Below are 26,763 nucleotides of genomic sequence, written 5' to 3' on the forward strand. Positions count from 1 at the left end.
TGGAGGTGCATACAGGCCTCCCTTTCCCTATAATGGCAGAGCCTCACTGTCAAATTGTGGATGGTGGTAGAACTGGGCTTTGCTATGCTCTAGGACAGGTAGGGGATCTGTGGCTCTCCAGATGTTGCTGAATTATAGCACTAATCAGCTTCGCTAGCCTACCCAATGGTCAGGGATAATGTGAGTCACAATTCAGCAACATCTGGATGACCACCAGTTAACTATCCTGCTCTATGAGGATTCCTCCATCCAGCCCATGATAAATTGAACTGAATCCATCACATTTATGGAGTGTCTAGCTGTGACTAAGAATGAGTCAGCTGAAGTTGCATCTAGTCAAGACCAAGTAAAGATAGTTGGCAAAATTTGTAGTTGAGGCACTCATAGTTAATTGGGTTTTGGTCTATCATGTGTTCTGTGTTTTTATAACCTTTGACAGCCTCTTTTACTGGACCAATCTCTGCAAGAGCATTTATAGAGCACGTTGGATTGAGTGCTTTGGTTCAGTAAAATACATTTTCTTACTCATTTTGTATTTCTCAAGTATTCAAGTCCCCCGTTTTATTATCACTGTTGCATTCCAACTATCCTCTGTTCTCGTAATGCTAATAGTTTTATTGTGGAATTTTGATGACTCACACCTCATGTTACTATTTCTTAGATAACATTGTAGTCTGAACAAAAGTTTATTAACTCTTCTACAAGTAACAGACAGGGGTTTTGTGATATACTGTGCAAGTCAGTGGCATACAATAACTATCTTTTAAAACTTCTAGACTGAAGTGTTCTTCATGCTCTATCCCAACTCATGATTGGGAAGGGTGTTAGTTGCTTTGCAAATTTAACAACCTTTTTTAGAGTATGACCATCTCACAATGCACTCGAGAGTTCCAAGGTGATCTCTTTATGCTACTGAATATAGGGTGTTCAAAATGATGTTTCAAAAACAAGTGCCAACAGTGGTAAATATTTTTTCGTTGTACTTCTGTGCAATTCCCAGTTCTGACAAAATCTGTTAGCTAGCTGTTCTACAGCAGGGTTAGGATGTCGGGTATGCTGCTAATCTTTCCAGAAAAAAAAGCACTCCTGTGCTGAATAGACCACATAATAGCAAGTTTCAGTTCTGAATTCAACAGTGGATTAGTATAAAAAAATGTATATCTATATATCCCAGTGGGCTTTCACTTTATTCTGTTTTAGATGAAACCCGATGTGACACAGAAAGTGCTAGTTGCTAGCAAATAATCCCTGGGTTTCAAACCAGCCAGACAATAAACAACTCTATAATATTCAGTGCTGCAGCTTCTGTAGAGCCCATCTGTTTCAAAATAAGCCTAATTCTGCTTACTATGCGGAATGCTTTGTTGACTGTAGTTTGTCCTACTTTCCTCTAATGTATTGCCTGTGAGCCTCTGGTGCCATCTCCTGGAACTCCTGAAGCATGATCAGCATCTAAATTAATATTGTTCACTAGAGCAGTCACTATTTTAATCCTTGATGTTTAGATGCAGTAGAAACCTCCCATACATACTAAAGTGTATGCTAAATTTGATTCCTTGTTTTTGTATTTACTTTAGGCACAGATGCTTTTTACTCTGAAAAACCAGAGCATATCTGACACATTTGCTGTCACGTTTACAGTGGTCCGTAAGAAGTTTCCAGTCCTGAATAAATGTCAATAGTTTTTCTCTAATTAAACATGTTAACTTTGCCATCTCAGCCAAGTCCATGAGTTTTATCAGCCATTCCTCTACAGCAGGCATAGTGTTCCCTTTTCTTCAAACTGATTAACTATTGTGTTTAATCAATCCTCCTTTCTGCCCATTATACTACACAAGTCTTGCTCACCTAAAGCAATTGTGAGATCTGAACTACAATTATTTGCTTATGAATATTTCTCATTTCTGATTATTTCAGTCTTTCCTTCGTTCTCCTGGGTTTCTTGCTTCAAACATCCATATAAGGAAATTTCCCACCTTTAGCTGTCCCTTGCTATCCTCATGCTAGTAACTAAGGTTATGGTCCAAGCAAAGTGGGCTTGGAAGGGCCCTATGTTTTGCATATTGAACTGCATATTGGCACGGTAGGCTGCAGTGTCATTTTTTAAAAATACTCTTCCATTTTGTGTAAATAAATATTCTAATTGTAGTAAATTGTATGATTCTTGCTTATTTCCTCTAAATGAACAAGATAATATTGACATTATTATAATTTTTTTTTAAAAAAATAAAATTTATACCCACCTTCTTCCCAGACAGGGCCTCAAGACGGTTTACAGATAAAAATAAGAGCGGATAAAAACATAGGAAGTGATCTGTGTGAATGCTTGATTTCTCGTTTTGCTTTGCTCATCTCCTTTCACATAATTCTCAAGAAGATTTATAACCATACAATATAAACAACAAAAATTGGTTTTAAAATAATACAACTAAACACCCAAGGCAGAGACATTTAAACCAAACAGCCTGGCTCTTCAGCTGGCCATGCAGAAACCTCAGAGAGCCACCGCTTCATGCACAGTTCTGTCTCCTGTATGCCTAATAACTCTTCTGCTGGATCAGGCGAAAGGTCCATCCCATTTCTAATAGTAGCCTGCCAGAGGCTCAGGCATAGCAACAATGGCCCTTCTGGCCCTTCCCAGAATCTGCTATTCAGAGAGACATTGCTTGTGAACATGGATGTTTCAGTTAGCTGTCAGGTCCATCAATTACTATTAGCTACACCTTTTACAAATTTGTCTAGTACTTTTTAAAGCTGCCTATAAACTGTTGGTAGTCAGCACAACTTGTAATAGCTAATGCAAAAGTACAAATCTTAGGTCCACCATCACTCTGGACCTAAAATGACCTCACTGCCCAATTGTTTTTCAAAAGCAAAAGACCATGAGTCTCTGAGCCATCCTTCTTCACTTATTTGGATGGTCACCCTAGTTGACAAAATCATAGGTGTGTAGTTGAGAAGAGGAGCTCACCTCTTCCCTGCTTTAGGAAGTCCCAGTATCCTGTTGTTTTCATGAAACAGAGTGGCAGCTTAGCTCATCCATAAACTGCTAGCAATTGCTACTTGTTCTTTTTTTCCAAAATGATAATTGAACACAGACAGGTTTTTTAATATTCAGGCAACACTGCATGGCCACAAACTATTTGTTCCTCTGGAAATTCCTTTCAGCAATAGAAGAAATTACTTTTGAGAGCGAGAGCTTAAACTGAACTTCTTTTCTGGGGGTTGGAAAATTTGATGGCTATATGTCTTCTACTGGAGACAAAAAGAGAGCACTGACTGAAAACTAGTGTGGGATATGAGGTGTGTATGTGTATGGGGTGGTGGTCACCCCATTTATTACAGCAGTTGATGCATTTCATCACAGAGGAGCCAATGTAAGAAATCTCAGGGGGACGGGTGTCATATTGATGAGAAAGCGTAAATTGTTCCATTGACAAGTCTTTCTTTTGACTCAGAATTGTTACACATACTATAAAGCCTAGTATATTAGCAGCAGCAACTTGAAGATTTGGGTCTGACCTAACATTATAAAACTATATGTTAAAAATCCTCAGAAATATGCCTGTTGTAGATTTCGGAAGATGACAGTGATTGGTATTTGCTTTTCTTAACAGGCCCAAGACATTACGGCAATGAGAGGAGACCCTACGGCTTTTGGCTTCCACCGGAAGAGCCATCAGTTGAGGAACTTAGAAGGCAAAGACTTAATCGATTTGAGAGGTGGTAAAATTCTCAGGTCTCTAAAATATATATAAAGGGCTCTTCCCAGTTGCCAGAGCACTGTCCGATCTTTACCAGTTTAGCAGTTTCTCAGAAAATAATGTTTCCTGCAAATTATCGTACCAGGGTGTGTGGAAAATGTGCACTTGCTTTGCCTCTGGGCTTCCAAAGTTAAAAGTGAAGTTGAAAAGTTTCTTTAAACCCTTAGACCCTGCAAGGTACTTCCTTTTGGGGTTACATTCAAAGATACTGCAGACAAAACCAAAGGGGATTTCTCGCTCCACAAAACTCAGTTCTTAAATTATATTGTATTTGGGTTTATTTTCTTTAACTCTGATAATCATTTGTGTGTGTTTTGAATATATACTGTGTGGATGCAAATGTATAATGAAAATGTTTATTTTTTATTTGGAATCCTTAAAAAAAAATTCTGAGTACAGTTGACTTGCAATATCTGTGCAAGCACAATTGAAATGAAAGGGAAGAGAGATGTGCAGGAACTATACATGGGCAGCACCCATTCACTTGAGTGAGATGGGCTTGTGGCACGCTTTTCATTGTTGGATAATGCTGAGTCTTGCTTTACATTGAGCTCACTGTGGAAGCTTCTGCCAGCTGCTTCTCTGCACAGAATTTACGTCTCAAATGCTCTGGAACAGAATTTGATGTGTCTCAGAAAAGTTCAAGATACAGTTTAGGGCTTCTAGATAACAGCTTTTATTTGGCTAGAATATGCCCTCTTTAGATCTGCTGATTGGTTAAACCCATCCATATTGTTTTCAGTATAATTTAAGAACTAAACATTATGATGTGTAAAAAGAAGCTCCTGGCAGCCGTTCTGCAGTGCCTTTGGGCACAGTTGTGTGCTAGTGATGTATCTTTTTTAGGTAATAAAGTGACACTCAGTGTATAAATATATTAAAGTACTAACACTTAAATCTTTTTGTACATGAGAGGCCTGAACTTTGTATATTTTTCAAAGCCCAAGTAGGAGAACTTTTGTTGCCTTCAATCTTTTCAGTATTATTCATAGCATATTTAGATTCATCCTGTAAGTTTTATGTTCGAATGTGAGTTTACTTACTGACTGGGTTCTATGCTTTTGAAGCATTGACACAACTACCTCTCCAAGGAGTTTTGTCCAGGATCTCCCTCTCCCTCTCCCTTTCTATTCCTCCCTGCCCCCCATATGCACATCATAAGTAACATCTGGATGTTAATGTAGCAGAAATATTGTTGACGTAATCTGTTTGTTTTCTGGATTTCATGAGCAGATCCTCAGTTTAAAAATATGAAAACATTTGAGATGCACAGGATATTGTTTGGATAGGCTTCAGTTTTGCATCTGTAATTTCCTTTATCAGTGTTGTCCCAAGAGAACCAAAATACAAAATGGTTTTTTGTCTTGCCAAGTGCCGAGAGCTCTAAATTTGGGAGAGATTTCAGGAGTACAGTATTGGCACTACATATAAATCTCTTTGATGATTTTGTAGGTCTTTTATATTCAGAAATACTGATCCGGTACATAATTGAGTACTAGTTTTCATCTGCAATCTATACTGCAAGTGCAGCAAATGTGCTTTAATTTTTATTTTAGGATCTAGCTAGCATTTGTGCTGTTACATTTTTGTCCTTCAAGAAAGAGTCCTGTGACCACCTATGCTAACCTTCTTTGGGATAAGACTTGCATTTGGGGAAAGACATGCATTACTGCCAAAGAGAGCTTACTTCTAAGTGGAAATAGCTTCAGGGGAGCAATATTCATCAGGACCACAACAGGAAAGTACAGGATAATTACTTGTAAAGGTGCATTTAATATATATTTACCTTTGTGGCCACTGAATTTGCCATTACATTTAGTCTTTACTAATTTTCAATTTTCAAACAGTAATACTTGAACTGAATCAAGTACTACTCATTTAAGAACATAAGAATAGCCTGCTGGATCAGGCCAATGGCCCATCTAGTCCAGCATTCTGTTCTCACAGTGGCCAACCAGATGCCAGATGCCAGGAAAAACTTTGGTTTCCAGCAACTGGTATTCAGAAGCATTCTTCTCCTTGAATGCTCTTCTCCATGAATTTGTCTAATCTTTTAGAGCCATCTAAGTTGGTGGTCATCACTGTCTCCTGTTTACTTATTGTAAACTTCTGCAAGTGTTGCTGACGAAGATGCGCTCGACTTTTAAATTATTATTTTTAAAGCAACTCTTCACAAGCTCCCGGAAATCATTTTGGTTAATCTTTTTTGAGGAATAGTGTTAGAAGAGGTGAGATTGAACATTCCTGTACATTACATGTTTTGTCTCTGGTAATCATGGTTTGTGAATTAACAAGCAATCTTGTGATTTTTTTAAAAGAATAAAATATATATATTTCACACTTCAGCTTAAATAGGGCTGTGTTTTTGTGTGTGCATGTATGTGTTTTGGCCCCTCAACATAGCATTTTCTAATTGAGGAGTATCCCTGATAAAATGAACATGTATATATAAAAAATCTAATACTGATCAATTAAGTTACCTGATTTTCAGTTTCAAATGACTGTGGAAAGGTTGTCCTTAAATTTAGTGAATGAATGCTCTGTTCTCATAGAAGAATAATGCAGTATAATGTTTGTTTCCAAAAATGTGTTTGCTGTTGTGTAAATAATCAAATTCCTTTCTCCTGATGGCTTGGTAGAACAGCCACTTTATTCTGAGTGGTATTGGGGGAGATTGTCACATTCTTCCTGGAGTCTGAGGATACCTTTCAACGTCACACTTTCATTCCATATTGTCTCCAGCTCATCCAAAAGAGCGTATGTGTGGCAGCTAACTAGTATATGATTCATACCTTGAGTTTCGTTGCTGTAGCACAGTTGCCTTTGGAAAGAAAAATCAAGAGAGAGGGAATGATTGAACTTTGGGTTGTTACAACCTCTAACTCAATACAACAGGTTGGTACCAAGGTGAGAGCCAGGAGACGGTGTATCCTGCTGCCTGTCTTTGACTTCAGACATCACATCAGTGATATTATGGCCTTTGCTCTTTACCCCTCACACACCTGAAAGATGTGCCAAGGAGGCCCTATCAGCAGCATCAGTCCCTTAGTGAGCCTTTGGATCAGTAAGACAGTCAGGACCCAAGCATGAGCACCCCACTGGTAAGAATGAGAATTTGGTTTGGGTGATCTTCCCTTTGTCACACTGATGCCTCTTGGGTATCCATAACATCATCTCTTCTCTCCAACTTGCACTGGACCTGTCACTAGAGAAGGCCAGAGTGTCTGCATGACATCTGGTCAGTTATTGTTCTTGCGCTCCAGTCTGAGTGCTCCAGTGTATTTTATCTCAAACAGTTCAGTGCAGAGCAAAGGTTGGTTGTGAAGAACGGTTGTCCCTCTCTGCAGTGTGGCTGATTTTTGTGGGCTGCCTGGAAGATTCCTGAACAGAGAAATACCTTTCATGGATCAACCCAGATGGACAGCTTTCTGTACAGGATTTCAAGCTGAGGCTTTGTTTCTCATTGCAACTGCCTAGGATCCTCACCTTGAAAGAGATATTTGGATCCGTTAGCCTCTATAGCTTGTACTCTGGCTTGAATCTGATAAATTGCAAAAGTGGAAGTGTTTGAAACTTGCTTCAGCCTTCACTGAGGTAACTGCATGCCTTGAAAGCTACTTCAGAGGCTTTGCTTCTTGCATCTCGTTCTGAGGGTTTCTGAAGCAGCCTGCAAGGCATGTATGAATGACAGTCTATGTTTAGCAATGGCAGGCAGTAACACCAACATCCCACATATACTATTCCAACAGTACTATGAACTTCTGGGAGCATAGGATGTTGGGATTAGTTAGTGTTTGTTCTACAAATTTGGGCCTACAGTGTATGTACCGGTATATCTGATTTTGTGGGACACATCTATGATGTGCTTGAAATATAGACCAAAACCAATACTTGGACATTTCTCTATGGTTTCTTTTAGTTACCTGTGGTCTGTGTACTCTCTAGAACACCGAAGAGAAGTCTGTTGAAAACAACAACAAATATATATCCCCTTGAACCTCAAGGGAGAATAGAATTCCAATCAATATAGAGGGAAGAAACAGACACCACAGGGAAAACATAGGAAGGAATGTTCCCTGCGGATGGCTCCGTTCTCTGTGTAAAAACAGTATTTTTAAAAATGTGCCGTGAAATATTGCTGTTCATTTAAAGTGGAGGATAGTATTTCAGTGACAGCCTAAGCACTGACTGTGGAAGTTACCATGGCAACAACACATTTGTCATGACAGCACTGCAAATTGGCATATAAAGCCAGAATAAATTGTCAAAGCATGAGTAGCTTGGAATGCACAAACATCCACGCTCACTTTATTTTGCATGAAAACAAAACAACAGTTGTAGTTTTCTTTCTTTCTTATGCTACTTGTTAAGCCTTGGGCCTCTTTAAAGTGCTTTTATCTGTAACACTTTGCAGACTGGGAGTGAGGATTCCCCCCCCCCTTCCTGTTTGACTCTTGGTTTTATTTTAGGGAAACACACTTAAGAGGTCTGTTTATAGGTGAACATGCAGCTAACTGTTCATGTGGAGCTGAAAACTATTATCCCAAACTGTTTCATGTAGAACAGACATTAAGTCATGACTGTTGCAGGAAGCACAAGCCAGTTTTATCTCTAAAACAAGATTTTTTCTATTTTTAAAACTTTATCGAGCTACTTGGAAGGAACTTAGGATGGGAGTCTGGCTTGCCTCAAAGGCCAACTTACTGCCCAACCCATTGTTGTCTTACCTGGTGCCTCTTGGCATTTGAGCAGACAGTCCTACACCCTTTTTGAACCACTGTTAGAAATTCTGGTCTCAGCCATTACTGTGCCCCAGCAGGTTACAGTGGAATCAAGGAAACCTTTTACCTTTATTGCCCCTTCTTGAGGTAGGCAATTATTAGTGCCTTGCTTCTGCTTACTCTCTCTTTCCTATTTCCCTAGTCTTGTTATCTCCCAGCACCACCACCCAGCCCCAAATTAGTCGAGCCCCATGTCATTTGCATTCAAGTCCCCCCCCCACCCCTGCCCTTGGGTATATGTCTCCACTGCTATTTTGTCAGGTTTCCTAGTCCATGCCTTTATTCCACATAGAACAGTTGCTCTGTCTGCCTCTTATTTCTGCTACAGGAAATGTTTAAGTTTATGGTCCAGGCAGTATAGGTTTAGGTAGCCTGTGTTAATATGTAATGACTAGCCATCTTGCTGCTTATAGTCTGTACTTTAAGCTGCAAATCACTTTTACTTTTTGTCTACCATATGTGCAAATATTATAGGCAGTATCCAAATAATGCATTTCCTGCAGGATTTCCTGTTGTGCGACAGAACTACTCCTCCCTACACCCCCCCTCAATATGCTCTAGAGATTCGCCCAACACTGCAGAGCAGTGGGGAGGGTATAAAGAGGCACGGTTTCACCCACAAGGTTAGTTGGTATTCACCCACTATAATATTCATTTATCTTCGCATTTGTTGGTTCTTGCTAGTTCTGCCAAGTAAGCAAGACAGTAATATTTTTTAAGTGATCATGCCTGTTGCTGTAGCTTCTGTGACATGCACTCATCTGCAATATGATACTTCTGTGAATGCTTGCGTATAGGCTGAACAAGAGATCTGGTTAACACCTCAGGTGGGTTTGACCTAGCCTGTTTGTTGAATTAACATTCCAAGCAGGCAAGGTGGTATTTTTCCTGTTGTCTGTATTTTAATGTTTTTCATGCATGAAAGCTATTTTTAGCACCTTTGTTTTCTTTCTCTTGTCGATAAATATCAGGCCAAAGACCAACTATGCCCATTGTGTGGTGGATCTGGTGACCTGAAGATCATATTGTACTTTAGGTCAGATTTTCAGCACTGTTTACGAGGGATTAGAGGCTGTATTCTATTTCCCCTATTACTCATCCTTTCTTGCCAAACAGCTGATTGAGGGGAATTTTGCTTTTTAAAAGGGCTGCATGCATGCGTCCCTAGATACTTCTTATGTACTCTGTGGCATGTCCCTTGAAAAGGATGTGAAGGATGGACTGTTGGTGAATGGCTGTAATAACAGTGCAGCAGAAAAAAGTATAAAATGATATAAATAACTCAAAATAAATGAAAACATAAAGATACTCAGACTGGCTTCTCAGTGACCCGCCTGTGTATAGTAATATAAAAACCCAGTTAAACAAGCTCTTCTCCAAAGGGCTGTTGTCCACCCATTCATTAGCTACCTTAACAGGAGGGTTCTTTAGATAGTTTCCTCCAAGGGTGGGAAATCAGAACAGCAAAGCAGGCACTGGTAAGCCAGTTGCCTCTTGTCACCAAGGATTGCACAGTGTTCAGTAAATGTCCACTTTACCTTGCTTCCCAGTTGGAACTTGAGGGGGAATAGGGAAATCTGTTCTTGGTGAAGCTTGGTTATGAAAGTATTCTACATTACAAGAAGTAACTGCATTATGAGTTATTTCCTATGTGCATCTACCTAAGAATAAGTCCCGTTGAACTTAGAGGAACTTACTTCTGAATAGTGCTATAAGAATCATAGCAGTGCTTGGTTAGAGCACAAAATATATGGTTGCTTAGAATCTCTTCACTTATCAGTCCAGGCCAAAATGCTTGGTTTTAAGCCATGTTAGCCCTTCTTGCCTTCACCAATGTGCTCTTCCAAGCCAACATTCCTAACAGGGCCACACTCCTGTCTAAGTGACACCTACACCGTCTTGGTTATGTCCACAGAATAGAAGATGGCAGGAGCCCCAATCAGGCCCATTGACAGACTAGCTCTGTGTTACAAAGATGTCTAAAAGTGTGACCTGTCTGTAGGGTTAGTATAATTTAATTAGACTCCTCAAGTGAAAATGATGCACACACGACTTGTAAAAATGGAGATAACACCATATGAGAAAATGTTTCATATGTATTCTCATTCTTTGTGCTGATTTACAAGCATTCAAATGGTGGTCCCTGAGGATGCAACCACATGGGGAAAGTACCATATTTTTCTGTGTATAAGACGCCCCCATGTATAAGATGACCCCTAATTTTTTTTACCCAAAATTAAGAAAGTACACCATGCACTATCCGTGTATAAGACGACCCCTTATTTTAAACTTCAAAAATTTAGGAAAAAATATAGTCTTATACACAGAAAAATACAGTAAGTATGACTTGGCTCTATTTGTGGCAGTGTCACAACCTCCTGGCAGAAATTTGCTTAAGCGTGCTGGCTTTTCATGCTTACATGAATTGCATCCTTGACACTGCTAGGTCAGACCTAATAAAAATAGTTTATGACTAATAAAGTGTCTCAGTCATCAAGGTGTTGTATAAACAATATTAAAAACATAAGACTGGACTTGCCTGCAGGCTTGTAGTTTAAGGAGACAAGAGGGAAATAAAGGGTAAAAAGCTCCAGGAAAAAAAGATGGATGAGGGTGATAGATGATCTGTTCCCTATGGCAGCAAATAATAAGTCAGGAGATGGTTTGTTTTTTATTTATGTTTTCCTACATTTACACCCCATCTTTCCTCCAGTGAGTTCTAGTGGGTGCATGTCATTCTTCTCCTTCCCCTTTTATCCTCACAATGCTCTGTGTGGTAGGATAGGCTGAGAGCCAGTGACTGGCCTAAGATCACCAAGTTGAGGTTCATGGCTGAGTATGGATTTGAACCCTGTTCTCCCAGGTCCTAGTCCAGCACTCTTAACCATTACCCCACACTGGCCCTCCCATCCTGCTGCCTTTGCAAGTGGGCTTATGCTTTGGGGCTCATAAAGGACATTAAGCTTTCCATACATTTCTAGCTAGCACAGCTACAATGCCTCTTAAAGTGTCGCTGCACAGGGAGTGGGACTTGAGGAAGAACTACAGTTCCATGGTTTGACTGGCTTAAACTTCTGCAGATGTGGTCAAAGGCTTGAACGGCAGTACACAGTTTCACATAAGATTAGCACCACATGCAACTGACGGCATCCCCTTTCACTTTGGTAAACGGTCGGGTTTCTTTTAGCCATATTTCATGCAGACCTGGCATCTACCTACATTGCGGCGTTGTTCTTGCTCATCTTTGAGAGTCTCTGAACGAGGGACTGAAGTAAACTGCATCTCTGGGTTTACAGTACTTAACCAGAAGCTGTATTCATTGGTAAAAAATTGGCATGTCCCTCGCTGCCCCTGGCATTCAATGAAGGGTGCTGATCTGAAGTCCTCAAGGCAGCTTCCAGTTGACATGAGAGACTGTCCACCTCCCTGGTCACCAGATCCAGTGTGCTGAAAGAAACAGGCAAAATAGGTGGAAGTTATCTCACCCTGTACAGTTTTACTCAGTAGCCAATCTCACTGAGCTCAGTGAGACTCATTTGGATAAGACTGCGTAGTGAACACAATATAACTTTCTTACAACTAAATCTCTTTTACATCGTAGTACTGACCAACAGAGTTGGCATTTCTCATAAGGCAAAATGAATTTTGCGATAGCTTCTGTAGTTTTCATTTTGGGGTGTGAATGGTGATAAAGAGAATTGATTTTGGCCTATGGTTTATGTCAAAACCAATCTTCATTTAATTAGAACTTGGAGCTAACTGTCGGTTGGCAGGATACTCTGGACTCAATTCAAAGTCTTGTGTTTGATCTTTGAAATTCTTCGTAGCTCAAGAACACAGTACCTGAAGAACTTGCATCTTCTTCCCATACATAATTACCTGTGCCCACAGTTTGCTTTATTTATAAAAATATTTGCATTAAAAGTATCATTAAAAATATCAAAGTGGTTCCCAGTGATGCCAGACTTGATCAGCACACCCAAACTCCTGAGCTCATTGATCTGCCAGTCTCAGCCTCCAGGAGTAATTCTACTGAATGGCTAAATTTTATAACACCAAACATAAAACAATACAATAAAGCCAGTAAAAAGTTAATAACCTGATGTCATTTTTTATGCCTCTGCAAGCTGAAATAAGGGAAGTGTCTGCAAGAGAAAAGGTCTCAGCAGCAGCCCCTTGCATGGAGGCACAGACTATGTCATTTTAGCAGCAGATGAAGGCCATACAAACATTTAAAATCAGATCCATTTATCTCTTAAGTTGCAGTGGTTATTTGCTGTTGGCATGGTTTCAACTTTATCTCAATTTTAGTTTAATTCTGCTCGTTAGAACTGTAGTTTGCATTTTATAGTTCTCTTGTTTTTATAATGCGCTGTGCATTGCCCAGAGAAAGTTATTGGGCAACTGATAAATACAGTAAAACAAATAGAGACAAGATAAGGAACCAAGATGGCAAACTGAAGGAGTGAAACGTCTACAGTCAATTAGCAAATGACAAATCAGTTGAGCACTTTGCAGATCTTGCTGACAGCTCAATCCTATGCATGTCTACTCAGAAGACTGTCCCACTAAGTTCAGCTGAACTTTCTCCCAGGTAAGTGTGTTCTCATTCATTCATACATTTTATTCAATTTACAGGCTCAGTTTCAGTGATTAGCTAGCATGGTTAGATCCAAATAGTTCCACAGAAACGCCAAGTAATATTCAATCTTACCATTAAAAATGAGTAGCCTATCCATAGGCTTCCCCAGTTTGATGGACAGGGAGGAATGGATTGATCTTGACTATGAACTGCAACAGCTTGGGCAGGAGCCTCACAGACAGCACATCTGCTAATGTAAGGTTGTATTTCTTCTTCAGAGAGGGGCATCATGGGCAAAGGAGCTGCGCTTGACAGCCAGTAAGATTTATCATTTCGACTTGCATAGTAGCAGACCTGATGGATATTGCAATAGGCAAAGGGCATGGTGCTGAACACAGGGAGACAAGATCCAGCGAGACCTAGAATAGATGGTGGGGGACATGCACACATATAATTACCAATCCAAAACACTTGAAGTTCTTATGAAAGAACAGTTTTAAGTTAGTCTTGAGCCTTATTCCACATCAGCACTATGCAGCCAGGAAAATTATTGATGCATAAGGGCTTTGGGTGGGTTTACAGTATCTGGAGGTGTCTGGAAATTTCAACAGCAATCATTGTCACCTGTGTCCAAGGAAAGCTAGGTACAGAGAACACATGTTCTCATGCTGTGTGTGTGCGTGTGCATGTGTGTGTTGTGCAGTCGAGAGTTTTCACTTCACTTGTTTAAGTTATGCAATCCTCTAACCTCTGGGAATGTTAGAATATAAATTAAAATGTAATTCACTACCTTCAAAATTGGAAAAGGTGAGTGAGAGTACCATACACTAAACATAAAATGTCCCAGATTCAAATCCCTGGCACCTCTAGATATTGCCGGAAAATACCTTTGTCTGAAACAGAGTACTAAAGCTATTATTAAAAGACTGCAAATTTGCTACTGTGCTTAATTCCTAAAATTCAACTTGTAGCACCTTGGGATTGAATGCCCAGTTCACTTCAGAAGTTGTTTGTTTTAAAACAAATGTCTTTTCTGCTGATGTACCGTATTTTTCCCTCTATAACACGCAGATTTTTTCTCCTAAAAAGGAAGGGGAAATGTCTGTGCGTGTTATAGAGCGAATGTGTGGTCCCTGGAGCCGAAAAAGCAGGCAAAAATCAAATCGCGCGTCTCCTAGAAGGGAAACTTGAAAAGAGGAAGTGGCTGCTTTCCTGCATTCTGCCTCAGGGTCTTACTGCCCACCCACCTCTGTTTCGTTGCTGTGTTTGCTCAAACGGAACAAAGAGCAGGGAAAGCCCCTCCCCTCCAGGCAAGCAGAGGGGAATTCCTCTGCTCCGGTGCTGCTGGGGGAGAGGGAGAGAGGGGGGAGAGAGAGGGGGGGGGAGGGAGAGAGAGGGGGGAGGGAGAGAGAGAGAGAGATATGGCTGGCTTGGGTGGGGGGAAACTTTTGCCTTTCTTTCCTCCCTCCGTTAAATCCCTCTCCTGCATTCTTAGCCAGCTGCTTCTCTGCACACCCCTCTCATGTCCCTTCTTTGTTTTTCCTTCGCTCCCCACTTAAAATGTGGTAACAAAGCATAGATCCACAGGGATTCTCAGGATCTTTGCATTGGGTCACCCCAAATTCACCATCAGATCACATAGCATGTCCATGCCTACAGCCTGCACCAAAAAAATCACGCACCCACTGTTGCCTGGGGCTGCAATGGTGCAAAAATGTGGTTACAAAGCATGGATCCACAGGGATTCTCAGGATCTTTGCATTGGGTCAGCCCAAATTCACCATCAGATCACATAGCATGTCCATGGCTACAGCCTGCACCAAAAAAATCACGCACCCACTGTTGCCTGGGGCTGCAATGGTGCAAAAATGTGGTTACAAAGCATGGATCCACAGGGATTCTCAGGATCTTTGCATTGGGTCACCCCAAATTCACCATCAGATCACATAGGATGTCCATGCCTACAGCCTGCACCAAAAAAATCACGCACCCACTGTTGCCTGGGGCTGCAATGGTGCAAAAATGTGGTTACAAAGCATGGATCCACAGGGATTCTCAGGATCTTTGCATTGGGTCACCCCAAATTCACCATCAGATCACATAGCATGTCCATGCCTACAGCCTGCACCAAAAAAATCACGCACCCACTGTTGCCTGGGGCTGCAATGGTGCAAAAATGTGGTTACAAAGCATGGATCCACAGGGATTCTCAGGATCTTTGCATTGGGTCAGCCCAAATTCACCATCAGATCACATAGCATGTCCATGCCTACAGCCTGCACCAAAAAAATCACACACCCACTGTTGCCTGGGGCTGCAATGGTGCAAAAACGTGGTTACAAAGCATGGATCCACAGGAATTCTCAGGATTTTTGCATTGGGTCACCCCAAATTCACCATCAGATCACATGTCTGTGGCCACAGCATGAAGCCCAAAAATGATACATCCACTGTTTCATTCAGAATGTTTTTCCCCTTGTTTTCCTCCTCTAAAAACGATGTGCGTGTTATGGTCAGGTGCGTGTTATAGAGCGAAAAATACGGTAGTACCGTGATTTTAATGTCCTGGTCCATTTCATTGTTAAAGTAATGCTTAAAACTAGCAAATAAATATATAGTAACTTGCAGGTGTGCTCAAGCATATAAATATCTGTTGCAAATAGACCAAAAATTAAACCTCCCAGGTTCACCACAGACAACAAGGATGAGTTTTGCATGCAGCAGAAATAATGAAGGTTTGAATGGGAAAGAAGAGCCTCTGCAGGGAAGCACAGGTCGGATAACATAGGTTGACACTCTTGCGCTAAGGCTCTCGAGGAAAGGCCCTAGCTGGTCACATCAGTTTCTAAGCATACTTTATAGATAGCACATACAATGAAAGGTTGGCCAATTCCAATATTGGCACCAAAAAGATACATACCTACCACCCCAGATTTTAATGTTATATGCAACCATTTGCAATGAAAAATGCAGAGAACCACTGCATTTTCTTTCTTTAAGGAGTGATATTGCAGTTCTCACCAAGATCTTGATTATGGGCCTTCTCCTGCCCTTCAAGATACAGCAGGCTATATCCAGTCCACAACCTTGGCATTCCCTCTGGGCACAGTGGGACTTGATCTGATTGACTATGAACAACAATCAGGAACCCACCAGTAACTCTTGTGTCAGGCCCTGGTGGACCTGGCATTCCAATTTCACCTGGAAAACCTTGCAGAGAAAAGGTAGAGAATATTCCATTTAAAGGTGGGACACATTAAAGAGATGCTTTTCTATTCTTCAGAACAGACTTGATTGAAGCATGCAAGATCCCAGGGCCTCAGGTTTTGAATTTAAAACCAATCCTCAGAGGTTGGAGCCAACAAAATCTTTAAGTCACATTACAGTTGTGTTGTGAGAAGGCAGTTGTTTCTGAAAATGCAACACACAGAAAGGCGGCTTATCTCTCCCCTACCTAACCACAAATGCAGTGAAAATGCTGTCCCCCACAAACTATGAGCCTTAGAAAGAATTCCCACTGGTGCCAATAGAAACTTTTTGCTGCTGCACTGGGTGGAGCAATTCTTGTTGCGATTGCGGCTGGGACATGGATGAACTAAACCTCCTATCCTGTGCTCTGTTCATAACCACCTCGGTGCCTGTAAGTAATTAAAGAGGGGGGATGAAAATAAAAGCTACATGCTACACATTTAGCATAACATATAACTTGGCTGTTGGATTCTTTGATATGATACAATAGCAACTGAGCAGCTGAATGCAGGTTCTATTAACAGTTTTGGCTAAGAGCCATTACAACCAGGGCAAAAAGTAAGAGAAATCATTTGCAAAGCTAGTACTTTCCCCAGAAGTATGGCAAATGACTGCTTGTGGCAGAATGCCTACCTTGTAGTCCTGTGTATCCTTTTTCTCCTATGTTACCTTCATCACCAGGGGGTCCTGGTGGCCCAGGCAAGCCATCTTGACCCTGTTGACCCAATAACCCTTCTTCTCCTTTCTCTCCTGAAATACAGTGCATTCATGTCTAAATGCAACTATAATTAGTTATTGTATCAATAGATTACAAATCTAACAGGTATGTTTGTTTTCTCTGAAGTAGTAATAGTTTCGTCTTTCTTGAAATTATTCAAAACAGTCCTTTCATTTTATTTTTTTAAAAAAACCTTAAAATATATTTCACACTCCATGCTCTAGAATTCTTGGCCAGAGTATGGGCGGGGTATAAGTAATAAATTATTATTATTATTATTATTATTATTATTATTATTATTATTATTATTTTATTAAAACCAGGGATGAGGAACCTGTGACCCTCTGGATCCAGCTGCCATAGTTGAGGAAATCAGATGAAGTGGAGGGATTTGGGGATGAGTTGAGCTTCCTGTCCAAGCCATGTCATGGTGTCAGAAGAAAGTACTAGTTTAAAACAGGGATGGGGAACTTGTGGCCATGAGGAGGAGCTGCCACTATTTGTTTGTTCTGCTACAACCTATTGAAATCTTTACACAGTGCACAGTTTAACAGTTTAACTACGGAACTCACTATCCCCAAATGTAGTGATGATCACCAACTTGGAGGGGTTTTAAAGGGGAGTTTAACTACGGAACTCACTATCCCCAAATGTAGTGATGATCACCAACTTGGAGGGGTTTTAAAGGGGAGACTTTAGATTGATTCAGCAGGGCTCTTATGTTCTTAAAGTGCTATGATAAGTTGTGGTCTCTTTTGTAAAGCTATCCGACTGGCATCAGATAAAAATATGTGCTTAAATAATAGAATGAATAGGAAATGTAACAGAGGAGGTTGATGTTCTTCATGAATGCAACCCAAACTGAAGCCAACATGGAGTTGTGTAGACTTCACTGGGATAGGTGAGCTGAAAGGATGATACATGAAAGGGTTCATGGTGATTCTGTCTCTTCCCTACCACAAACATTGCAGACACACAGAATTACTTACCTGGGGGGCCAGGGAAGCCTGCTGGCCCTCTTAATCCCATGACACCTGGTGATCCTCTTGGGCCCAATACACCAGGAGGCCCTGGAATCTTGGGACATGAGGAATAATCAACACTTCCAGGTTCTCCTGGGTCACCTGAAACATGAAAGGACTTTAAAACAGGAGTTAGGTCATAATCATATACACACTTACCTGGAACTGAGTCCCACTGAATCTAATGGAACTTGTTTCTGAGCAGGCATGTAAGGGATTGTACTGTTAAATAGAAAGGTTGGACCCAGAAACAAGGTTGGCAGGCAGAGAATTTATATAAACTCCCAAGGTAATTCAGTATGTGCCAAGCGTTTGACAAACCACCCTTTTATGTTATTGCTACAGGTTCAAGTGCCTAACACAAATAAATAAATAGGAGGGAGAGATCAAGTGTATAATGTGATTGGCTTTCCACATAAAACTATGCTTTTGCTGCAGCAGTAGCACTTGTGTTATATAGACTTTATTGGAGAATGACTTTGTTACAAGAGGAGGGTCTCACTTGGGGAAAAGCAAATGTTTATTCACTTTATTTTTTAATTTTAGAAAAGGAATGATACATTCCAATGCTAGTGATTTGCATACATTTTCCTCCAGTGTTAGGAAAAATAAAAAACATGTAAGGGCTCAAATATCACAGTATGTCACAGGACATAGATGATAGGGAACACTGTACAGGATTGTAATACAGAATTTCACTCTGGCTCCTAAAAACACCATCTTGCTGCCCAGGAAATTCAGTATATTTTCCAGTACTGGTCTGTGAGCTCCACTGCAGCAGCATGGAGCCATGGGAATTTTCAGAGAAGCAATAGAGGGTCATGACTTTTTTGGCACAGAGGTGCAGAGTAAATCACAACATGCTTAGAGGGCTGATCACATGCCTCACTTCCACATGTTCATTTAAAAATCCATTCCATTTTTGCATCTATTTTTATTCTGCATGAAGATTTGCATTTAAATGTATTAAAATAATTTTTGAAGTATTTTCTTCCTCCAAATAAGTATTTCTAAGCACATTATTATCTAAAATATACATGTCAGAACACATTTTGATACTTTTTTTGAGCAGAGAATTAGACCACAAAAGTGCTAAATCTGAAGGATAGCTACCTCCCAATCTGCACATTAGTTCAGAAGATGTGGATCAGATCAGTTATTAGCAATTTGAACTAAAAGACTAAGATCTTAGCATGAAGAAAAATAAATTGACACTCAGAGAAACTTTTTCACTTAAACACACACCAAAGCACTCATCCTTCTCTAAGCTTACCTCTGCAACCTGGTGGATTGAATGCCAAGAATCAATTTGTGACAGCCATTTCACATGCAGGAGGGAGACCAGCACCGTGCAGATGGTTTAGAACAAGAATGTAATTAGAACAGTGATAGCTTGCACATGGCATTATCATTTCCCCCAACATGATTGTGACAAGACATGGGAGCATCTGTCTACAGTGAGGGAATGACTTCAAAAATTAAGGTCTACATAATAAAAAAAGGATAACTGCCTCCCTGAAGGATAAGGAAATGGGTATCCAAGGCTATCCATCTCCCCCAAAGGTGGTGTGAAGCAGCTTGTTTTCCCTCACTGGAGTGATGCCACTGAACTTGTCCCAAAAGCACCTGGATTAGCTTCCTTAAGACTTTTTAGCAGGAACTAGGCTGTGTCATCCTTGCTCCCAGCTAGTGAAAACCCAAAGGGTCCCTAACTAGCTGACCCAATGCTCCAAAATGTGGAGATCAAGGGGAGAAAAGAGGAAACAGTGAAGGAAAAGAAGCTTTTTTAAAGCTCTTAATTTAGTGAGACTGTAGGAGCCTGACCAACGCTTTGCCTATCGATTCAGGCAGAGCTGCTCTGGGAGGCGGGAGGTGATTCCTCCAAAAAGAAGTCCTCTGCTCCGCCCTTTGAGCCCTGTAGGAAGCATCAGCCCAATGGTGGGAAATGCTATCCAGGAACTTTTCTATAGGCCGCCATGAACCTTCGTTTTCACTGTCCTCTGACTTTGCAATCTTCCTTTCAGCTTGATTGCAACACTGCTGGACTAAAAACTATTTCAAGAAAAGGCCTGTCATTCAGTACCATTAAATACCTATGCCTTTACTAGAAATTAATACGTAAGTAAATGAAAAACAAGCAAATGTTAACAGCTTATAATTCAGTAAGTATTATTACAGTTATAAGTATTATTACTGTATTATTCTCCAGCATCCTTTTCAGGCATTCCTTTCGTATACAATATGTCCTTAATCTTAATTAAAAATAAATAAATGGTAGATTTAAAAAATCAAACTCTTTCATAACCTGTGTATATTTGTATATTAAATATACAAATATATTAAATCAGCATTTGAACAGGTGAGTGAAGGCCTCATGTATAGCATGCTAAGTATGCCTGTATTTAACCCGCAGACCTGCTACATCACAGACTGTGTTGCTGAACCAGTACTCAGTCAACTGAACAATGTGACCCACGTTGCTATGAAAGGACAGAGTAGAACTTCAGTACTACTGGCAAATTCTCCTCTTCCAGATGTGTTATAGCAGTCATATGTATAAGCAGAGACGGGTTTAGAAAGCAGGATGCACTGTAAAGGTAAAGGGACCCCTGACCATTAGGTCGAGTCGTGGCCGACTCTGGGGTTGCGGTGCTCATCTCGCTTTATTGGCCGAGGGAGCTGGCATACAGCTTCCGGGTCATGTGGCCAGCATGACTAAGCCACTTCTGGCAAACCAGAGCAGCGCACGGAAACGGCGTTTACCTTCCCGCCGGAGCAGTACCTATTTACTTGCACTTTGATGTGCTTTCGAACTGCTAGGTTGGCAGGAGCAGGGACCGAGCAACAGGAGCTCACCCCGTTGCAGGGATTCGAACTGCCGACCTTCTGATCGGCAAGTCCTAGGCTCTGTGGTTTAATCCACAGTGCCACCCGCGTCCCGGGATGCACTGTATTAGCTGCCTAATCCTATTTGCAGTGTGGATCTGCTCCATTCTTCTGGCCTAGGATATTTGCTTTATGTGTGGGTTGCAACTAAGAAAATCTACTGCAATGCCCCCCCTCACTAGCTGTGTGGCTGGGTAGAGCTTTGCAAGACTGCTGCAAACACGACCAAATGTGAATTCAGAATGGCCACTGCATATAGCAGGGTATAAAAAATGTTAGGTATTACCTTTGGGACCCATACGACCAGTTGATCCTCGCAAACCTTTTTCTCCAGGCTCTCCAGGGGCACCAGGAGGTCCCTGTGGGCCAGGATTTCCCGTTGGACCTTAACAATGAGAATTCAGATGAATTAAGAAAGTTCTGTTATTGGATCTGCTATATGCTAAACCCATTATCTCAAGCCATACCTTTTGAACCTTCTCTTCCTTGATTTCCCGAGACACCTTTAGGTCCAGGTTTGCCAGGAGGACCAGGAGCCCCAGGTGCCCCCAAAGCCCCACAGTCACCTGGGTCTCCTTTAATGAGAATAGTCTTCCCTGGAGGACCAGGTTTGCCAGGGAGACCTGGAATGAAAATTAAGTACTGTTGGAATATACCAAGCAAGGATAGGGGGCTGAAGCAGGCTTGTGCACATGTCTCCTTAACAATTGGGAGGTGGGGATTGTGGTCTTTGGACAGTATTCAGTATCTTTTGGTTGGATCACAAGAACATAGGAAGTTGCCATACAGAATATGTCTACTGATCCTTGCAGTTTGGTAATACCGCCACGTAGGGTGGGTAATGCGGTGACCTCCAAATATTATTGGACTACAGCTCCTATCAGCTCCAGAAAGCATGCCAATGATCAAGGAAGATGAGAGTTGTGGGACACATCTGGACGGCACCACACTGGCTATATTGACTGAGAATAGCCCTCCAAAGTCCTTCCCCCCAGTCCTACTTGGGAGATCCTGAGGAGTGAACCTGGGAGCTTCAATCAACATTATTTACCACTTACGGTAGCTATAGCCCTTCAACCTGATTCTTCAGTTTCTCGTATCTGGTTTAGGAGCAGCCAACAGTTTACATATAATATTTGTGTGCTGTTGTTGTTTTTAAAAAACGTCTGCTTCAATGCCAAAGGCCTTCAAAGTGGTTTACAGAATAAAGGCATAGCAAAGTTAATTATTTGATTACTTTCTCCAAAAGGAGGACCCCCTCCTGCTCTCAAACTCAATTGGAAAATAATATTTCTGCTACATGTCTAACACATAGGAGGGTTCGTTCTACTTTAACTGCTTTGTTATGCCAGTCATACCTCTAACACCGTCTAATCCAGCAGGGCCTTGGTCACCTGGAGGCCCAGGAATTATATTTACAGAAGGCTGTCCCATTGGACCGGCAGGCCCAGAAGCACCTGGCTTGCCTGTAAGAAGAAGAGAGTTTATTGTGCTATTTTATATTTTAGGAGATACCAAAATGTTGAATATTGACCAATAGGAACCTCATTGCAAAGGCATTTTACTCTATGTTGTGTGGACTCTATAGTTTGTTTGTATGGCAGAACCATTCTTTCCAGCACAATATATATCTAAGATAACACAAATGTTTCCCATAGTGCATTTCCCTTGCTTTAATTATTTATGAAATCTGCTTACATGAGTGTCCCAGAAACCTATTGGCTGTTGTTCGTGACATTAAGTAAGAAACAAACATCATCATCCTGCTCTTCAATAGGGTAGTAATAGGTTAGGTGTTTTCCTCCCATGGAGAAAACTGCTTCTTACCAGGGGGACCTAGTAGTCCTGCATCTCCAGGGGGACCCGGACGGGAAATTCCTGGTAGTCCAGGTTCTCCTCTGTTGCCTTTTGGCCCAGGTTCTCCTATGCATCCTGCAGGCCCCATTTCACTTAAACCTTTATAAAGGGAATAATAAATGCACACAGAAGGAAGCTTCATAATGAATAAAAGACATATGCATAAAGTAGACACCCAAGCACTTCCTTTCCAGGTGAAGCTATCCAAGGTTGGCCAACTCTCAATGTCCATGCTTGTTCATGTGGATCTGAGGCAAGTCAGTTGCTCTCTCATAGCCTAACCTGCCTCAGAGAGTTGTAGTGAGAATAAATTTGTGGGGTGGGGAGTGGGAAGAGAGCATGGCCCTTTGGAAGGCACATGCGATAAAAATGATTCAAGAAATTGTGGCCCCTGTGGCCCATAAGTCACTATATAGGAGTGCCTTGCCCAGGATATTCAGCTTCCCCCTTCAGCCTCAGCCCCCTTTATCCTCCCAAAAGACTGCTCAAAATCAGTAAGCACTTCAGAGCAATACCCCATGAACCATGGGTGCTGTTGCTGGAGGATAGTATTTGCAACTGCAGTATGTGTGCTTTTGCACATACTTTTAGGCTTTGGGTTCCAATATCTGAGTATGGTCCTATCAGGCATATATCTGTTTGAAATGCTACAGATAACTTGGTTTGCAAAAGGATAATTCTCCATAGCTGTTGCCCTCAATAGAAATTCCACGACACTCTTGGGCTGATTTTCACCATGCTAGCATTAACTAGTGTCAGCTGAAGCCAAACCTCACATAAAATTTAAAATCTGTTGTTTCTTGTTAAAATTAATGCGTTGGCAGCTTAACATTTGATTGAGCATCTACTAGTAATTCCATTTGTATTTATTTTTTTCAAATTATAATTTTATAATCGTAGTTTCATTGTTTACCTGGAGATCCTGGCAAGCCCTTTTGACCCTGTAGTCCATTCAGGCCATTTAATCCAGGCGGTCCCGAAAGGCCTTTGAAATATTGCAAGATGGAGAAAAAGAATGGAGGGGACAATGTGATGCAATTCCGACAAGACTGTATACACCCCCTGTTCTGCAATTAGCCTGAGAAGAAAAGCAGCAGTGGGAGCTTCACCCCCTTTAGGTTAATGGCAGTGTAAGGGGTTTTCTTTGTTAGGATCTATGCTGGGGTAGAAAGAAGAGGGTACAAAATATAAAACAGAGTTCTCTGAGGCAGACTTAATGGTCCCTTCAGGAGCTGTTAGGCATGGGACTTCCGGGTTAGCGCCATCGACTAATGGCAGATTCCCTCCGAGCTCCGGAGGGAATCGGCTCCGCAGGATCGGGTCTTGTCTGCGGCGGCGACGCGGGGACCCTTAAAAATCACAGGCGCGGACACCTGTGAACCTGGTGACTCGGCGGGCACCATTTGCGCCCCCCCAAACTGCGAAGGAGCCTTTTTAAAGGCTCCGGAACAGGGACGGGGTGCGGTGCGGTGCTGAGAGTACATTGCTCCTTCTGCGGAGTGAAGCCGCAAGCCATTGTCGGAGAGCGCTGACTTTTTCTTTGGAACGATTGGATTTTAAAGCAACAACCCGTGAGTAATACGGAAATTGGAATTTAAAGAAAACTTTGTTGAATTAGGAATGAGTGGGGAAGGGTTAAAAAGGAAGTCCGCCCCCCCCCTTGTAAATAATCTAAAGCAAAGGACCTGTCATCTAAGGTCGAGAGAATCCTAAAAAAAAAAAAAAAGACTTTAACTTTCACGGTTTGACATTATAAGAAATTTTACTGGAGGATAAAAGATTAATTTTGGGAGCTGAAGTTTCAACCCCCCCCCCCCCAGACCCGGGAGCGTCCCGCGAGAGAGCCTGTTGATGAAGTATTCAAGAGCTTGACAGCTGTCAAGCTAGCTGTCAGAAAGAAAAGGAGAACTTTGTTTCTGTTGCTGCTGGTGGTTATATTTGTTACAATTTCTGGAAAATAAGAAAGGGCTGATACAAACTAATTTGATTTTTGGACTTTGAGCTGAAAGGTACATTAAGGAACTAAAATCCCCCTAGAGGGGGTTTAGGGACATTACAATGGCTGGAGGAGGGAAAATCCACGTTGAATTGGACAGAACATTTGTTCTCTTGGGAAAGCTACAAGGCCAAGTTGATGCTTTGGCTAGAAGCGTCACAACTCTGGACTTAAAAGTAAACAATGTGGTTGAACCTGATAAGGATTTGAAGCAGGAAGCCTATTCAATTGGACAATTAGAGAAACTTGAGAGCTCTCAGTTACCAGAGAGCCATGAGAAGATGGAGAAGGAGACATATGTTCCCCCTGAAGAAAAGGAAGGAGGAGCTGCAATTTTGCAGATGTTAAAGGAGAGCTACAACTTGTGGTCTGACATGATAGCAACAAAGGAAAATAAAAATTTGATGTGGAAAGCCTGGCCTGAATTGGAGAGTGGAAAACTGAGAGATCTCCTTATGTGGAGATCTGAAGACAGAAGGATTATAAACTTGATTATAAATTTGAACAAGGTGGAAGCTGGAGCTTTGGGGATATTTGGACTTGAAAGGAGTATGAAACAAGATTTGGAGTACCCCATAGGTCTTACTTTTAAGTATGGAGGTCTGGCTGGAAGAAACATGGATTCTGTTGGACCGGAGCCTCTCCGAGATTTGGGACTTAATATTAAGGACTATCAAAAAAGACCGACAGAGAGGAACTGAAAGAGATTTAAGAGCCTCAGATGTGAGATCTCCAGGCTAAACAGTATATTGAGACAGATGGACAATTGTTGGGGACTGAAACCGGGAAAGGGGTGGGTGGAGTCTGGGAATCCAAAGGGTATATAATTATAACTTGCTTTGTTTTTATTTTGTTTTACTATATGCATGGAAATTGGGAAAGCCGAGGAAGGGAAATATTGGTCGACTTTAGGAAAATGTTCAAGAATGAGGAACGATGTATAAGTATTTATGTTTAAGATTGGACAAGTTAAAATCGGTTCTCAAAATGGTTTAAATTAAATGAAAATAAGGTTTGTAAAAATAAATTGAGGAAATGGAAGAGGAGGAAAAATAAAATAACATGTTAAAAAAATTATTAAGCTAAAGTTGAGAAATAAGTAATAAGGATTTGCTGAGTTAACAATTTAAATTGGAATACAAGAAGGGGAGGTGTGAGGAGGTCTGAGAAACAAGTTAAATGAAAATAAGTAACTGAAATTTTATGTGTTTTTAAGTGTTTTTTAAGTTTTGGATTTTTGTATTTTTGTTATTGTTCCTTTGTCTATTTTTGTTTTTTTGTTTTTTTGAAAATGCCAATAAATGTTCATTAAAAAAAAAGGAGCTGTTAGGCATGAGCTCCCTGGCTTAGGCTTTGTGTTTCTGCCTTTCCTCAGGGAGGGCACACTTGGAAAACTTAAACAGCCCCAGGGAGGGTAGAGGAGGAGCTGACTCAACAGTTTTTTCAGGCCACTGATAGTCATTTTAGGGGCTGATAGTATGTGGTCCCTGGCTTGCACTTCTCCACTCCTGTATTCCTTCAAAGCACAGAGTAATATACAATTTATGTTATCACCTTTAGTCCACATCATTACATTCACTGCCACATGTTTTTCACAATAGTTACCTTTTCTCCCAGGACTGCCAGGTAATCCTTGAAAACCTGGAGCTCCCAAAAGACCAGGATTACCTTGTTCACCTGGTGCTCCTGGAATGCCTGCAGCTCCTTGGATACCTGCGGGTTGAAGACACAATCCTCATAATTAAACAATACTTACTATTTCTCCATAATATTCAGTATATATTTTATGATTATGCTGGTTGCTAGAAATGACATTATTGTTAATTGCCTCTCATGTCTGTCCCGAGTTGATGTAAAAAATATAGTAAAAATAACAAATAAATAATTACAAAACAGCAAGATTTGTTT

The 26,763-nt window shown here is 41.1% G+C and overlaps 2 protein-coding genes and 1 long non-coding RNA gene across 10 annotated transcripts in view; 2 read left to right on the forward strand and 1 right to left on the reverse strand.

Moving 5' to 3' along the window:
* LOC307216094 overlaps positions 1-6,116 on the forward strand; it is a 387,485-nt gene extending 381,369 nt beyond the window's left edge. The window contains exon 2 of the long non-coding RNA XR_013838908.1: positions 5,737-6,116. This is a non-coding gene — a long non-coding RNA (uncharacterized lncRNA). The remainder of the gene's footprint in view (positions 1-5,736) is intronic.
* The window catches only part of RHBDD1 (rhomboid domain containing 1), a 29,823-nt gene extending 23,707 nt beyond the window's left edge, over positions 1-6,116 (forward strand). For all 3 annotated transcript variants that reach the window (XM_079975933.1, XM_079975931.1, XM_079975932.1), the window contains one exon: positions 3,618-6,116. In XM_079975933.1, coding sequence (XP_079832059.1) covers positions 3,618-3,730 — 113 coding nt within the window. In that variant the 3' untranslated portion in view covers positions 3,731-6,116. The remainder of the gene's footprint in view (positions 1-3,617) is intronic.
* A 1,909-nt stretch (positions 6,117-8,025) lies between these two features.
* The window catches only part of COL4A4 (collagen type IV alpha 4 chain), a 76,725-nt gene continuing 57,987 nt past the window's right edge, over positions 8,026-26,763 (reverse strand). For all 6 annotated transcript variants that reach the window (XM_079975827.1, XM_079975828.1, XM_079975830.1 and 3 more), the window contains 11 exons: positions 26,461-26,568; positions 23,773-23,844; positions 22,830-22,958; positions 22,361-22,468; positions 21,470-21,625; positions 21,289-21,387; positions 18,084-18,218; positions 17,010-17,126; positions 16,149-16,337; positions 13,260-13,546; positions 8,026-11,992 (listed from right to left, as the gene is read on the reverse strand). In XM_079975827.1, coding sequence (XP_079831953.1) covers positions 11,729-11,992; positions 13,260-13,546; positions 16,149-16,337; positions 17,010-17,126; positions 18,084-18,218; positions 21,289-21,387; positions 21,470-21,625; positions 22,361-22,468; positions 22,830-22,958; positions 23,773-23,844; positions 26,461-26,568 — 1,664 coding nt within the window. In that variant the 3' untranslated portion in view covers positions 8,026-11,728. The remainder of the gene's footprint in view (positions 11,993-13,259; positions 13,547-16,148; positions 16,338-17,009; positions 17,127-18,083; positions 18,219-21,288; positions 21,388-21,469; positions 21,626-22,360; positions 22,469-22,829; positions 22,959-23,772; positions 23,845-26,460; positions 26,569-26,763) is intronic.

Source organism: Podarcis cretensis (assembly GCF_951804945.1).
Source record: "Podarcis cretensis genome assembly, chromosome: 5".
In the NCBI taxonomy this organism is placed as follows: Eukaryota; Metazoa; Chordata; class Lepidosauria; order Squamata; family Lacertidae; genus Podarcis; species Podarcis cretensis.